We start from the raw sequence: 17,337 nt of genomic DNA, 5'->3' as shown, positions 1-17,337 counted from the left end.
TATGACCTACTGGAACTTTGAATATCCCCAACAGGATGAATAAAGTATCTATCTATTAGGGCTGGCCCGAATAGTGGTTTCTGGCCTCCGACTATTTGGGCTCTATTAAAGACGGATATCCAACATTAATATCTGGATACCGCCATAGCAAATGAATATTCGGATATTCGGGTCCAGCCCAACTATCCATCTATCTATCTATCTATCTCACCTATTTTCCCACATTCTGTGCTCCTGATGAAGCCTCGTTCTCCTCAAGGTGTACGTAAATCAGGGGTGTCAAACTCGTTCTAGTTCAGGTTCCACATTCAGTCCAGTTTGATCTCAACTGACCAGTAAAATCACAGCATAATAACCAATAAATACTCCTAATTTTTCCCTTTGTTTCAGTGCAAAATAATACATTCAGAAAATGTTCACATTTCAGGAATTATCTTTTCAGAAAACATCATGAACAACCTGAAATTTCTGAAGAAAAACAAATTCAGTTTCATCAACATTCATCCTCAGTTTATCATTTCCACATTACAACTTCCAGATCACAGAGAGTCTGCCAGGAAACAACATTCAGTCATCTGGAACTGAACAAAACAGTATCCTACTTTATGATCAAAACAACTTGTCAAGGTCGAGCAATTACTTTAAATTCATGGTTTTACAAATTTACACTTTGGAGTTTATGTCTTATCTGCAATTTTGACACTTTACAAAGTATGTCTGACACCCCTGATGTAAATAATTGAGGGATTCTGCATAACAAAGACAGGAACAATTTCTGGAGGATAGAGGATGTGAAGTAGAATGACTTAGCACGAAAAGACCCCAGGCCGGTATGCTTCGGTGTGCAGAAATGAGTCGAAATGCTCTCAAAATCAGCAGTAGTCTAAGCAACAGTGATGCTAAAGGCTGATACCAATCAAAATCTGAGCACTCAAATCTTTGATAGAAATGTTTAAGACAATTTATGTAATTAAACAATGTTTCCTAACTACCGCCATGATATCTGGCATTTCAGGTTGTACTTCCTCGTTACTTACAGACCACCGTACAACGAGCTCGTATGTGGCTGGTTTAGTAGACTTGAATCAGTCCTGCAGTAATACTCACTTTGTTCACTCCAACTTTTGAGAAGGCAGTTTTCAGTAAACTAAAGTTGTGGACAGAAGCGCGCTCAATGTCATCGCTTTGGAACTGGACGCTGGAAAAGTCCAGAGATCCGGGAAACAACAAATCCATCAGCTGACAGTAGGCGGCACCTGGAGATTCACAGAAACACACATCTGCTTTGAAGACATTTACCATGACAACTTACTAAAGCAGCAGCACATTACTCCAGCTGGAGCAGATTAATGTTTGAAGATCATCAAGGACAGAAAATATAGTGACCTTGATTTAGAAACAATAACTTGAGTATTGTGCCACTTATTTTGTTTAAAAGCTGATTTACATTAATTACAAATATGACCTTAATCGCAAACTCTTAAAATATGAAGATGATGCCGGTAGTAAAGGAGAAAAAATAAGTTGCAGGCTTTAGTAAAGTTTAATAAACATACGGCAAATGTCTTCCTCACAGCTGCTAAAACAACATAAATATTGTGTTTAATGAAAATGATCTAGCATTCTTTTTACATGCATACTGTCCAACTATCCACAGCTGAATCCTGTGTCTTTTTTATGATGTCTTAAGTGTTATTCTACAACTACGGGTTACAATAATCTGTCAGTCACATCTGTATGTGTGAAACAATCTATATACTAACCATTCAAAAGATTGGGGTCATCCAAACAATTTCATGTTTTCCATGAAAACTCACACTTTTATCCATGTGCTAACATAAATGCACAAGGGTTTTCTAATCATCAGTGAGTCTTTCAACACCATTAGCTAATACAATGTAGCATTAGAAGACAGGAGTGATGGTTGCTGGAAATGTTCCTCTGTACTAGGGCTGGGCGATATGACGATAGATATCGTCTGGACGATAGAAAATGTCTATCGTTTTATGTGAAGATCCTATCGTTTATATCGCAGTGTCGCAAAACACGCTTTACAGCAGTATTTTACGTCACCGACGTGCCTTACGGCAAGCCCAGGCACGCGGTAGCGGCAGTGTTGCCAACTTAGCAACTTTCTCGCTAAATCTAGCGACTTTCCAAAGCATCCTAGCGACTTTTTTTGTCAAAAGCGATTAGTGACAAATCTAGCGACTTTTTCTGCCGTTTTGGAGACTCTGCAGTTACGGTCCTCAACGAGCAGCAGGTGCTGCTGTGAGCTTCTCCCCGTCCCAAAGCACAGGCTGTCAGTCCGCAGCAGTCCCAGTGAGGGGAGGGGGAAACCCACATCACTCCACGGCCAGACGATAGATGAATCACGCATCATGCGCAAAGTCACTACAGATCCCATCCAGACTTATGGAACAGAATATAAATGAAAATGCTTCTTCACTGTCATACTAAAATAAACCACAGCATTTAGCCTCTAGTTCAAAAACATATTTTGGGTGTTTTATACTCACTAAGAGGGGGAACTTCTGTCATATGGCGGTGGTTTGGATTTAAAAAGACCGACAAGGATCAGACTACCGTACTTTGTAAGGTATGCCGCTGCCCGGTCCCATTCATTCATTGAATTTACCAAAAATATGCTATATCGTTATGTATATCGTATCGGGATATAAAATAAGCTATATCGGGATATAAAATTTTGGTCATATCGCCCAGCCCTACTCTGTACCTCTATGGAGATATTCCATTAAAAATCAGCCATTTCCAGCTTAAACAGTCATTTACCACATTAACAATGTCTACACTGGATTTATCATTCATTACTGTTAACATCATTAGGAAAATGCTTGTCTTTCAAAATAAGGACATTTGTAAGTGACCCCACACTTTTGAACAGTAGTGTATATTCTATTATCTTCATCTTTACCTTTATTACGGATAGGACAAACATCTGTTCACTGGTTAGCGCTTTATTTCTCATTTTAAGAAAACAATTAAAACCTGTGGAAATTCTAACTGGCCCTTCATGAAGTCAAAAAAAAGATAACACATCATCCTGCTGCACTTTAGACTTGAAAACTGGTTCATTCTGATGACAAAACATCCAAACACAAGCTGAGCCTTTGTACTAGTGTCTTGATTGTGTTTTAACTGTGTCATTTTGTGACTGTGTTTTATACTTGCTGCTGCCTATCTTGGCCAGGATTCCCTTGAAAAAGAAGTTTTTAATCTCAGTGGGATCTTTCCTGGTTAAGCAAAGGTTAATAATAATACTAACAATAAATAAAATGATTCTACTTTTGTATATGTTATCTTGCTTCATTTAAACTATGACTCATTAATTTCCTCCCTCTTGATATGTCTGTTAAACTGCTGTAATGTGTCTGTTTCCCATTGAGGGATCAGTAAAGCTTATATTTACCTTTAATAACATTTGTTTAGATCTTCATTTTTGTAGGTTCAATAATTTGCAGACTGCTGGAGTGCAGCTAGCTACATTTTTCTGTGGTGGTACGACTCTCCATCTGTTCTTATCAAATTTCTGTAGAATAAAAGTAAAGTTTTTTGTTTGTGTGACTATTTTTCATATATTTTCTCCGTCTTTCTAGCAAAACTGACCCAGGTGTGGTAAGTAAAACCTCCAGACTGCTCAGACTCATGATGTGCAGCTCGGTAATGTTGAATAAGAGCTTAAATCTCACCCTGCTCTCTGCAAACTACAAAGAAAATCTGCTCTATGACAACATGTTTGCTGGGTTAAAGCGCACCTACCTGTGCATAACTGCTCCACCTTGGTGAAGCTGGTCTCTAACGTCTCATTGAGCCAAGTCAGCAGCTCCTTGTGGCTATAAGGCTGTCCTCTGACAATGACATTCGTTGCCATCTCCGAACAGGAAGCACCTGCAGGAAGACCATGCAAATATTAATTTACATGTGAGTTGGTTAATTCACAAAAAAAAATTAAATAAAATAATATAAAAGAAAAGTGGCACAACAATGTCCATGTGAAATCAATACAGGAAACACTCTGAATCAAATTTTACGGAAGTGTCACGCCCAATCTTCTGACTCAGTGACACTAAAAGCAAAACTGAAATCAGAACTCACTTCCACAACAACTCAGTGTACTTACATTTCACAGCCTCTTGAGCAAACCTAAACTAGTTTCCCTTCTGCAGACTCATAACAGCAATTCTTCTAAAAATGAACAGCAACACAAAACAAAAACAGCCCAGTGTTTTAATCAGATAAAACCATGTCCTTAGCTGTCCCTTACACACGTGGATGGACTGTTTAGTTCTTTCTGCACATGCTCACAAGAAAAAGACCGGGAGGATTCAAGTCATGCCCAAGTGTCGTTCATCTCAGTTTTAGTAGAAGAAAATGGAAAGCACGACACTGGTGATGTGCACTGACTTATTTTAACCATTTTCAGTAAACAACCAGATAGTTTTAGCTGCTCTTGTCCGGAATGAGAATTATAAACAAGGCCACAATTAATTGTTTGTGCTCTTTAAAAAATGACGGGAACTACTACATTTACTTTTGATACATCATTTGCCAAAACTAGTTCAAACTAAGTGTAAAAAAGAGACCCAGTTTTCCAAAATTAGCGTAAATAAAAGAAAGAAGTATGTTTTTCTGCGCGGACGGGAACGCAACCAACTCGTGTCCAATACAGGAAGTTGATGCCGTCTCTCCGCCAATCGGATTAGAGCTGGCGGCGTTCTGACCAATCACATTAGATAAAGCTGGTCTGCACCGCACATTTACTCAAAAGAGAAGCCATGATGGAGGCATGGAGCGTTTCAATGACCAACGAGGAACGAGTCACAGTGGGAACTCATGTCAGCTGGTCCAAACAATACCCCTCAACCGACGAACATACTGCATTGTTCTCTTTTAACTCACAATAGAAGCCCAACTTTTAAAAAAAATTGCACAAAACGGTGTTAACTAATGTAAATGTTGGTTACAAGTCGAGCACATTTACTTCGACCAAAGCAAACGCGTCGAACAGTGAACTAAACTCAACAAAAAGTTTAACCACACACCAAGAGAAGCTAGGTACTTTAGTTTCTCACAGTTTACCCATGTGAGTATATTTCGGGAGTGAGTAGAGCTAAATGTGTAATATCCGAAACAAAACAATAGCCAGTGCGGCTACAAGCTAAAAAAGAAAGTGAGCTAACTTTACGGTGATACGACGAACACCTCTCCTAGCTTGTCTTAACTGGCAAGCTAGTTAATGTGTTGACTCGAAACACCCAATAGTTTAACTTTTAAAACACGGCTTATATTGCATTTCAGTAGAGTTGAGGAAAAACATCTCACCCTCTCCGTTCCGCTCCTTGTGGGTATTTAAAGTCACCGTATCGGATTCCAACCCCTCGATTGAACCCACCCTCCGTCCCCCTGCCGAGTCTGCCCTCGGTTAGGCGACCGTTGCGCCAGTGTTTGGGCGACTAGCCATGAGCCAGAAATGTGACAAAAATAGCCCGTCTGCGCCCGTTACTGTAATAGTTATCAAAAATACAATTTTATATGACGAATATTTTCTGTTGCTGGCAACCCCTGAAAAGTCAACTGTCGAACTACGTTTGCTAAAGCTAGCAATAGCTCATAGTTGGCGTTGTCGCTAACGGAAGCTAGCGACACCTAGCGATAACTAATTTTAGTTAGTTTCTAACAGACATTAAATCAAGTTACCTGTTTTTGCCAATCACATTTAAAACAACAGCCGTGAACCAGTAGAAAAATAACCATGCCTTACGAATTTAACGTTAATGACAAATATTTGCTGGCAGCCGAAAAGTCGCCTGTCGAGCTACGCACGCTAATGCTAGCAATACCTCCTAGTTAGTGTTGTCGCTAACGGAAGCTAGCGTATTTTAGCTAGCTGCTAGTACATAAATTACCATGCCATACGATTTTAACCTAACACGGTTTAAACCCCGAATAATTACTGGTAGCCGCTGAAAAGTCACCTGTCGAGCTACGTATGCTAAAGCTAGCATCATTGTAGCTATCGGCTATCCGACATCAACTCAAGTTACATTTAAAAAAAAATGTCAGTCACATTTAAATAAAAAACAGGTTTTAACCAGTGGGTTCCGAATTTAATTTGAAGGAGTTAAAATGATACGTATTTACTGGTAGCTGTTGAAAATTCACATGTCTAGCTACATATGCTACAGCTAGCAATAGCTCGGACAAGGTACGTTTTATCCGTTTGATTCCCGGCTATAAAAGACACAAGCAGAAACAAAAAATCAAGCCGTTTTTTTGTTTATTCGTTTTGAGCAAAAAACAGGAAACGGTTCGTTTTTTCGTTTTCAACAAAAAAACAAACAAAACAGGAAACGGTTCGTTTTTTCGTTTTCACCCCCAAAATGAAAATACGACTCCATATTCCGTTTCATTGGTGGGCGGGGCTTCGGAGCCTGCCAGTGCACAATAAAGCTCCTGCCCATCACAATAAAGCTCTTGCGCTGGCATTCATAGACAGACTGACTTTCATTGTATTGCCTGCCCCCACTGCACTTCCCCTAACTCTAAATCAAAGCAAGTCGTGTACACAGTAATGACTGTCATAACCAGTGGTGTAGTCTAGTTTTTTCTAGTGGCTATACTCCAACCTCATAAACCAAAGCCAGGTCAGGTTCTCATATATGTGCGCGTGCACTCACACGTCCACGCGTACACACGCACACACGCACACACACACACACACAGCAGCAGCAGCTCCTTTATTTCAAACTACCAATTAGATACTTATAGACATTATAGCGTCAGCAGCTCCTCCTCCTGCCATCAGGTAGAGCTGATGTTTCCTCTTCATCAGGTAGAGCTGATGTTTCCTCTTCATCAGGTAGAGCTGATGTTTCCTCTTCATCAGGTAGACCTGATGTTTCCTCTCCATCAGGTAGAGCTGATGTTTCCTCTTCATCAGGTAGAGCTGATGTTTCCTCTTCATCAGGTAGAGCTGATGTTTCCTCTTCATCAGGCTCCCTTTCCTAAACTTTAACCTTATCTCCAGCTGTAGTGTTCCCTAAAGTGGCAGTATTCAGGACAAGCAACAGGCTTATTAAAACACTGAAATGGTTTCATTTAGCTTTGCTTTCTTTTTCTTATTTTTTCTCCACTGACTGATGTTGGGTCATTAGAAGTTCTAGACTCATGTCCCTCTTCTTCTAAGCCAGGGGTATTCAGCTAAAATTCAGAGAGGTCCAGTCAGCAAAGGTCCAGAACATCATAATGTCTAACCTGAGTTACTGTGATATATGCTGATGTAACCTGGTAGTTTTATTAGAGTCTGCCTGTAATCAAAAACTGACCGTCAGATAAATTCAGTACGGTTCAAAAACATTTTGACATTTATTAATAAATAACTTATATGTAACTGTATATCTTAGAATAAAGTGCAGAACTTAAAAAAGCATGACTGAACAACCTGAATCAACTTCTATACATCTTTTACAATACCTAAATCTCATAAATGTAAACATTTGAACACTTTTACATTTTTGTCTGTCTCATATCACTCCCCTAATATCTCTGCAGCTTAATGGGAGAACTGAGCTGCTGCTTGTTTGAGCCGTTCTCAAAACATATTTTGATTATGTTCATAGTTGAGAAAGCTGCCTTACAGCTGTTTGCTGAGCCAAACATGGTCAGCATGTGACCACAGTCTGTCCTCCAGAGATGTATAAGGCACAAAAGATACGACTCTCACAGCCGATGCTTTGTAGTGAATCTGAAGAGCCGACTCCTAACGTATTTAATGGAGTATGGAGTTTAACACTGTCCTAGCAGAAAACATGTTACTGGATCCTAGATTAAAGAAGCTTGCCTTCAGTGACAACAGAGCTGTTGATGAGACACTTCAGAGAATAAGAGCAGCAGCAGCAGCCTGACACCTCCATTAGAGGACCAAGTGGAGGAGGAACCTCAAACTTCTGCTGTGTGGAGCCTCTTTGATGGAAGAGCTACAGGAGATGATTCAGGAGAAATCCTACAGCTGATGTGGTAATGGAGGATCATATCTAGAGGAAGCCCTCATCCAACCAGCAGACGACCCACTGAGCTGGAGCAGGACAAGGCCTCAGTCTGCCCCACCTGGTGAAGGTGATGGAGGAGAGACAACTTCTTCCATCTGAGAGAATCTTCTCAAAAACACGGCAGATATTCACTGAAAGAAGAAATGTATCAGCCCATCCAAGCTCAGCCATCTGATTTTTTCTGAATGTCAGCCTGCTCTGAGGACATTTATACTGTTTGAATACTGAGTCTGGTTCTGTTTCTGTTCTGGTTCTGTGGGTTCATGTGCAGAGTTTTGTTCATTTGTTTTTTGTGCAAAAAAGTTTGGTTGAAATAATAAACAAAAGCAAGAATACCTGTTTTTGTAACAGAGCAAATGTACAAAATGAGTCAATTATAAGGCTTCTCATAAAAACACTGAATGAAAAAGAGTTTGTCAAAACACAAATGATTCATATTTGCCAGGTTAGGCTAAAACATGAGACTACAAAGAATAATAAATTAGGAGCCGTTTGGGAGCCGAAAGAACCGGCTTTTCTTTGGAAGCAGTGCCAAAAGCTCTCTAAAAAAGAGCTGAACTTCCATCACTACTGTCCCCTTTGTCGTTCATCTTTCAGCTGCTTTTTGAAGGCAGAGCTGCGATGCGATTCAGCGACGTCATTGGCTGAGTAGCGTCACGTGGGATGCCTGAACTCGTACATAATTGGTCTGTGCGTTTCTGAGCCGATAGACCAATGATAAACACTGGAAAGCTGCACCGGTAAAACAGAAGCGACCTGTCAAATTTACACCCGTATAGACGGCGTCTGGGTCCGGATCCGGACCGCGGTCGGCCTTTAGTGAGCACTGTTCTCAGCCAGACAACTTCCCCCGTCCCAGACAGCTTCACCGCTTCCTGACACAGAGAAAAATGAACGTTATGTCAAAAAAACATACTAATACATGTGTTTGCGCATTTTTAAGTGGTTATATGGAAATTCGGACCGTGTCTTTTGTGCCTTATACATCTCTGGAGGACAGAGTGTGGTCACATGCTGACCATGTTTGGCTCAGCAAACAGCTGTAAGGCAGCTTTCTCAACTATGAACATAATCAAAATACGTTTTGAGAACGGCTCAAACAAGCAGCAGCTCAGTTCTCCCATTAAGCTGCAGAGATATTAGGGGAGATATGAGACAGACAAAAATGTGAAAGTGTTCAAATGTTTACATTTATGAGATTTAGGTATTGTTAAAGATGTATAGAAGTTGATTCAGGTTGTTCAGTCATGCTTTTTTAAGTTCTGCACTTTATTCTAAGATATACAGTTACATATAAGTTATTTATTAATAAATGTCAAAATGTTTTTGAACCGTACTGAATTTATTTGACGGTCAGTTTTTGACTACAGGCAGACTCTAATAAAACTACCAGGTTACATCAGCATATATCACAGTAACTCAGGTTAGACATTATGATGTTCTGGACCTTTGCTGACTGGACCTCTCTGAATTTTAGCTGAATACCCCTGGCTTAGAAGAAGAGGGACATGAGTCTAGAACTTCTAATGACCCAACATCAGTCAGTGGAGAAAAAATAAGAAAAAGAAAGCAAAGCTAAATGAAACCATTTCAGTGTTTTAATAAGCCTGTTGCTTGTCCTGAATACTGCCACTTTAGGGAACACTACAGCTGGAGATAAGGTTAACGTTTAGGAAAGGGAGCCTGATGAAGAGGAAACATCAGGTCTACCTGATGGAGAGGAAACATCAGGTCTACCTGATGAAGAGGAAACATCAGGTCTACCTGATGGAGAGGAAACATCAGCTCTACCTGATGAAGAGGAAACATCAGGTCTACCTGATGAAGAGGAAACATCAGGTCTACCTGATGAAGAGGAAACATCAGGTCTACCTGATGAAGAGGAAACATCAGGTCGACCTGATGAAGAGGAAACATCAGCTCTACCTGATGAAGAGGAAACATCAGGTCTACCTGATGAAGAGGAAACATCAGCTCTACCTGATGAAGAGGAAACATCAGCTCTACCTGATGAAGAGGAAACATCAGCTCTACCTGATGGAGAGGAAACATCAGGTCTACCTGATGAAGAGGAAACATCAGCTCTACCTGATGAAGAGGAAACATCAGGTCTACCTGATGAAGAGGAAACATCAGCACTGCCTGATGAAGAGGAAACATCAGGTCTACCTGATGAAGAGGAAACATCAGCTCTACCTGATGAAGAGGAAACATCAGGTCTACCTGATGAAGAGGAAACATCAGGTCTACCTGATGAAGAGGAAACATCAGCACTGCCTGATGAAGAGGAAACATCAGGTCTACCTGATGAAGAGGAAACATCAGCTCTACCTGATGAAGAGGAAACATCAGGTCTACCTGATGAAGAGGAAACATCAGGTCTACCTGATGAAGAGGAAACATCAGGTCTACCTGATGAAGAGGAAACATCAGGTCTACCTGATGAAGAGGAAACATCAGGTCTACCTGATGAAGAGGAGACATCAGGTCTACCTGATGGCAGGAGGAGGAGCTGCTGACGCTATAATGTCAATAAGTATCTAATTGGTAGTTTGAAATAAAGGAGCTGCTGCTGCTGTGTGTGTGTGTGTGTGTGTGTGTGTGTGTGTGTGTGTGTGTGTGTGTGTGTGTGTGTGTGTGTGTGTGTGTGTGTGTGTGTGTGTGCGTGTGTGTGTGCGTGTGTGTGTCAGGTTCTCATATATGAGAACCTGACACACTTCAGGTGTCAGGTTAGTACAGTTAGTGCAGTTATCTCCAGCATACGACTCTCCTGTCAGTTTTGTTCACTGGGACATTACTTGAGTTAAAAAAATTAAAAAAAACTTCAACCCTGATTTTTGGAGCTATAAACAATTGAAACAGCTTCCAAAGGCTTAGAAACAGGAGAACTCTTATAAAACGTCAAAAGTCAAAACATCTGGATGATTCTCCACCTTCATCTCATTCATTCAGTTCTTCTGTTTTTAACCCAAACTACCATCCACATGAATTTTGAGTCATTTTAGACAATTGCTTCGTTATTTTGGACTAATTCTGGACAAACATAGGTAATTTTGGACAGATGTCACCTAATTTTTGACACATTTTAGGAATTTTGGATACATTTAAGTCATTTGGAGCAAGATTTATGCCATTTTAGACTAATTTTGAGTCATTTTGAGATCGTTGTAGTCATGAAGGACTCAATTAGACTTTATTTTGGACACATTTGAGTAATTTTAGACTTATTTTCTGTCATTTTGGATCAATTTTGAATAAAGTTAAATCATTTTGGATGAATTTCACAATTTTGACAAATTTCAGATACGTTCTGGTAATTTTGGACTATTATTGGATAATTGTTGACCAGATTTATGTCATTGTGGACACTTTATGAGTCTAGTTTTGTGTATTTGCAACGATGTGTGCAGCTATAAGCAGAACAGTGCACACAAGGACATGCTATTTTTGCACCTTTTTTTTCTATTAACATGTTTTGGATTCATTTTGGGTCACTGCACAATTTTTATTGCGTTTTGGACAAGTTTTAGTAATTTGGGATAGATTTCACCTAATTTTGGACACATTTTGAACCAGTTCAAATAATTTTCAGCAAGTTTTAGTCATTTTATACAAGTTTTGGCTATTTTCTCGATGAAAGTTGGATCATTTTGGGCATTTTTTAGTAGTTTGTATACTTGCAGGAGTGTGCACAGCTGGGAGAAGAACAGTGGAAATGAGGAGGAATGCCAGCATGATTGCCATGTTTTTCTTTTTTGTAAAAGAAAAACTATTTATAGTCATTTTGCACACATTTTGAGTCATTGTTGACCAATTTTGCCATTTTAGATGTGTGTTGAGCCATTTTGGACCATTCTCACCACTAAACCTTACAAAAACAAGTAGAATTTGGTTCAACCGTTTTTTTTTAGTCATTGTGGACGATTTATAGTCATTTGGACACATTTTCAGTCATTGTTGGCATTTTTTGCTATTTTAAACGTGTATTGAGACATTTTAGACACATGTCCAGTCTTTTTGAATCATTCTTACCACTAAAATGTGACGCAAAGCAAGTAGAGTTTGATGTAACCCTGTTTTTTGAGCCATTGAGGACCATTTTTAAGTCATATTTTTTGAGTCATTTAAGAGAAGGTTTTTCTTTTTCTTTTTTTGTAAAGAAAGCGTGATTCATCAGACTGGACCACCTTCTTCCATTGCTCCATGGCCAGTTCTGATGCTCATTGTTGATCTTTTGGTGATCCACGGGGGTCATCATGGGCACTCTGACTGAATTTCAGAATATACCCCCTACAAGTCATGTCCTTTTCGACAGTGTAAGCTGATCTGTTCCAAAGCCACAGTGTTTGGAATACCATCATCATCTTCCAGGCAGATATCTCGATTTTCCTAACTGGAATTCTGAATGGATGATCTACTTTTAGACCTGACTGGCTCTACTGGCAATGTTCGTAGCCGTCCTACATTTCTCCCCTTTGATTGGTTTCTCTTGTCTCGATCAGTTGTGTCCTCCTCTGCCTCCTCGTAATTCTCTTCCTCATTATTGTTCATGCCATTTTTGTGATTGCCTTCCTGGTGTTGGACTTCATCCTGTTCTACTTTCTCTCCTTCCTCTTCCACCTCTTCTCTGTTCAGCCCACCAGCTATGGTCTCTTGGGCCAACAAACTGTGATGCTCTGTGTATTCTGACATCTTTCTATCAGAACCAGCCTTAACTTCTTCAGCGTCTGTTGAATTGGCCCACATGAGTCAGCCTTCCTCCCCAGCGTACATCAACAAGCTTTGGTCACCTACAACCCTGTCACTGGTTTAACTACTGTTCTTTCCACTGACCACTGCAGACCAGGAACACCCCATAGGAGCTGCTGTTTTGGAGATGCTCTGACCCAGTCGTCTTGTCAAACTCCATCCATCCATCCATCCATCCATCCATCCATCCATCCATCCATCCAATATCTGTACATCACTTAATCCTCATCAGGGTCGTGGAGGGGCTGGAGTCTATCCCAGCTGACTTAGGGGGAAGGCAGGGGACACCCTTTCACAAATGCACCATTTCTCCCAGAAATTGTTGCAATTACAAATGATTTTGGTATACACATGTTTATTTCCTTGATGTGCATTGGAAAAACACAAAAAAGCAGAAGAAAAAAACAAAACTGACATAATTGTACACAAAACTCAAAAAATGGGCCAGACAAAGTTGTTGGCACCCTCTTAAAACTGTGGGTAAATCATTTTATTTCAAACATGTGATGCTTGTTTAAACTCACCTGTGGCAACAAGTGCTGGCAATCTAGAAATCAAACCTGAAGGCAGTTAGAATGCATAAAAGTTGACTCAACCTTTGTGTTGTGTGTCACACCAAGCATGGAGTAGAGAAAGAAGAGCCGAGAAGAGTCTGAGGACTTAAGAAGCAAAACTGTGGAAAAATATGAACAATCTCAAGGTTACAAGACCATCTCCAGAGATCTTGAAGTTCCTTTGTCCACTGTGCATAATATAATCAAGGAGTTCATAACCCATGGAGCTATGGTTAATCTCCCTGGACGGAGGCAGAAGAGGAAAACTGACCAAAGAATGCAATGCAGGATAGTATGAATGATGGATAAACATCCTCAGCCAACTTCCACACAAATAAGCGGAATCAGCATTATAAGTAAGCATTCGCGGTGCTGGGTCAATAAGTTCTGAGTCAGAGTTCAAAGCTACCCACTGTGTCAACAAAGCCCAATAAAGCCTTGCTGTCAGCCCTATTCGTACGCGATTACCTGGGGACCTCTGGTAGTTTGTAATAATTGCTGAGGAGGTCCGGGATCTTAATCCCGTGCGAGTGCGCCATGTCGGTAATTAGTAAAGTAATAATTCCCCCGCAAATTACCTACTATATTTCGCCGAACACCAACGTCCTGGGAAGATACTAGTCCCGTGCGAATCTGCATCTCAGTGATTGGGGGGTATTTTTGTTGTTGTTGGTTTTTATTTCACGTCTTTCTCTTAAACATATTTTTCATTTGAATTATGGAGGCTGCGGTGGAAATTGACAGCATTTTAGGAGCAAATGCAGGAGTAGGCCAATACATAACAGATCTATGGAACATACATTTAAACAGCGAAATTAAAGCAACAAGAAGAGGGAAATTTGGAAGGAAATTGAGATAGATGACATGCGTAGCAGCGTGTGTTAAGCATATCTTTCAACAGGCTGAATCCAAACGCCCTGACAGCCCGTTATCCCGACAGCCCTGCCCGCTGTTCTCAAGTCACGTTGATGCTTTCACATGTTTACTGTTGCCATGACGACTACATACTATGTTAAAAGTGATCATTTTTGATCATTTTAACTCGATCCACAAGCTTTCCATGAACCTAACCTAGTGGTTTTTGTGCCTAAACCTAACGAAACAATAACAATAGTGCTATTACAACATAGGTTTTTAATATATTTAAAGTTTAGTCGCGCGACCGGTACTTTTTTCGGTAGCGGCCGGCCACTTTGCACCATAGACTGTGTATATATATACAGTATATACTATATACTGTATGCATCTTTATATACAGTCTATTCTTTGCACATGGACGCGACAACAGCGGATCTGACATCATATCCTGGCTGTAATGTCAGTAAATTCGAGTAAAATACAGACTTCACTTATCCTGTGCAAATGCACTTAAAGAAGCACAGACGTCCTGGGGTAGCTTACAAACTACCAGAGGTCCCTAGGTAGTACTAATCTTGTGCAAATAGTACATAAGGGATCTGGAATTGTCATCTGACAGCCGTCAATATCGATCCAAAGCAGAGACTTGTAGTCAATGTTGAGAGCCTCCCATTCCTGCTCTTTTGTTAATACTATTGGGGCAAATGACAATGCCCAAGCAAGGGCCGCGAGTTCTTTTTCTTCTCTTCCCGGTAACACTGTATCCCCGTTTCTTACAAAAATCTTTCTAAACATCGACTTTACAACGCTCAAAGTATTCAATATCTGTAACGCGCTCGACCATGTTTACAGATCTGGGGTGACCTGACCTTTGACTTAGACCAGCATGTTTTGCCCACTGTCAGATGCTGAATCCACTTATTCAGGCTGTCCTGCAGACTCAGGGTGCAAAAGTGTCAGCTTGGAGCATACGTCGTCATCTGAATGAGAAGGACTATGGCAGGAGACCGAGGAGAACCCCACTGCTGACAAAGAGGCATAAAAAAGCCAGACTGGAGTTTGCAAAAATGTACCTGAGTAAGTTTCAGTCCTTCTGGGAGAATGTTTTATGGATGGATGAGACAAAGGTGGAGCTTTATGGAAAAGTACGTCATTCTGCTGTTTACAGAAAACAAAATGAGGCCTACAAAGAAAAGAACACAGAACCTACAGTCAAACATGGTGGAGGTTCAGAGATGTTTTGAGGGTGTGAAGGAATCATGAAATCTGGAGACTATCAGAATATTTTGGGGCGCAATGTAGGCCCTAAAGTTAGAAAGCTGGGTCTGTGTCAGAGGTCATGGGTGTTCCAGCAGGACAATGACCCAAAACATACCTCAGAAAGCACCAAGAAATGGTTGGAGACAAAATGCTGGAGAGTTCTGAAGTGGCAGCAGTGAGTCTGATCTAAATCCCATTGAACACCCATGGACAGATCTGAAAGTTACTGTTGCAAGAAGGAACCCTTCAAATCTGAGAGCAGTTTGTAAAAGAAGAGTGGTCCAGAATTCCATCTGAGAGGAGTAAGAAGCTTGTTGATGGTTCTAGGAAGCGATTGGTTTCAGTTATTTCTTCCAAAGGGTGGAAACGAAATATTGAGTTGAGGGTGCCAACAGTTTTTTGAGTTTTGTGTAAAATTATGTCAATTTTGGCTTTTTCTTCTTTTTTGTTTTTCCAATGCACATTAATGAAATAAACACATGTATACCAAAAACATTTGTAATTGCAACAAATTCTGGGAGAAAAGGCGTATTTTCTGGAAGAATTCCAGTGGTGCCAATACTTTGGTCCATGATTGTACATATACAGACAATCACACTCATATCCACACCTACGGACAATTTAGAATAATTAATTAACCTCAGCATGTTTCTGGACTGTAGGAGGAAGCAGGAGAACCTGGAGAAAACCCACACATGCACAGGGAGAACATGCAAACTCCATGCAGAAAGATCCCAGGAAGGCCGGGACACGAACCAGGGATCTTTTAGCAGCAAGGCAAAAGTGCTAACCACCACACCACTGTGCTACTGTACAGGGGTGGAAAAAAGTTTACTCACCACATACAGTGGGTACAGAAAGTATTCAGACCACTTGAAATTTTTCACTCTCTGTGTCATTGCAGCCATTTGCCAAAAATCAAAAAAGTTCATTTTATTTCTAATTAATGTACACTCAGCACCCCATCTTGACAGAAAAAAACCCAGAAATGTACAAATTTTTGCAATTAAAAAGAAAAACTGAAATATGACATGGTCAGAAGTATTCAGACCCTTTGCAGCGACATTCATATTTAACTCACATGCTGTCCATTTCTTCTGATCCTCCTCCAGATGGTTCTGCTTCTTTATTGGAGTCCAGCTGTGTTTAATTAAACTGATTGGACTTGATTAGGAAAGGCACACACCTGTCTATATAAGACCTTACAGCTCACAGTGCATGTCAGAGCAAATGAGAATCATGAGGTGGAAGGAACTGCCCAAGGAGCTCAGAGACAGAATTGTGGCAAGGCACAGATCTGGACAAGGTTACAAAAGAATTTCTGCAGCACTCAAGGTTCCTCAGAGCACAGTGGCCTCCGTAATCCTCAAATGGAAGAAGTTTGGGACGACCACAACTCTTCCTAGACCTGGCCGTCCAGCCAAACTGAGCAATGGTGGGAGAAGAGCCTTGGTGAGAGAGGTAAAGAAGAAGCCAAAGATCACTGTGGCTGAGCTCCAGAGATGCAGTCGGGAGATAGGAGAAAGTTCCACAAAGTCAACTTCAACAGGACAATGACCCTAAGCACACAGCAGGTCGCTCATGGTTGCCATGAGCGACCTGCTGCTCTCGGTGCAGACGGCTCCTTGGGTGCGTTTCCTCTTCTGGTTCATCTTTGCCCAGCCTTATATTATATTTTAATATTCATTGCATTAGTGTATGGTTGAGGGCGAGGGGGGGGGGGGTCTGGTTACTGTGTTATAGTGTGACTGTGTTTTTTTTTTTTTTTATATCTTTGGGTTTGTGGAAGACGGGTTAGTGGGTGGAGTGGGATTGTTTTTAATCTGTGAAGCACTTTGTGTTGCAAC

The 17,337-nt window shown here is 40.7% G+C and overlaps 1 protein-coding gene across 1 annotated transcript in view; it reads right to left on the bottom strand.

Moving 5' to 3' along the window:
• Nucleotides 1-4,378, bottom strand: part of LOC110969083 (uncharacterized) — a 36,107-nt gene extending 31,729 nt beyond the window's left edge. Inside the window, 3 exon segments of the mRNA XM_051949680.1 lie at nt 1,108-1,256; nt 3,781-3,909; nt 4,142-4,378. Coding sequence (XP_051805640.1) covers nt 1,108-1,256; nt 3,781-3,892 — 261 coding nt within the window. The 5' untranslated portion in view covers nt 3,893-3,909; nt 4,142-4,378.
• Between the last annotated feature and the right edge of the window lie 12,959 nt (nt 4,379-17,337).

Source organism: Acanthochromis polyacanthus, chromosome 6 (genome assembly GCF_021347895.1).
Source record: "Acanthochromis polyacanthus isolate Apoly-LR-REF ecotype Palm Island chromosome 6, KAUST_Apoly_ChrSc, whole genome shotgun sequence".
NCBI lineage: Eukaryota > Metazoa > Chordata > Actinopteri > Pomacentridae > Acanthochromis > Acanthochromis polyacanthus.
The sequence above is the reverse complement of the archived record's forward strand: the minus strand, read 5'-3'. Positions and strand labels throughout refer to the sequence as shown.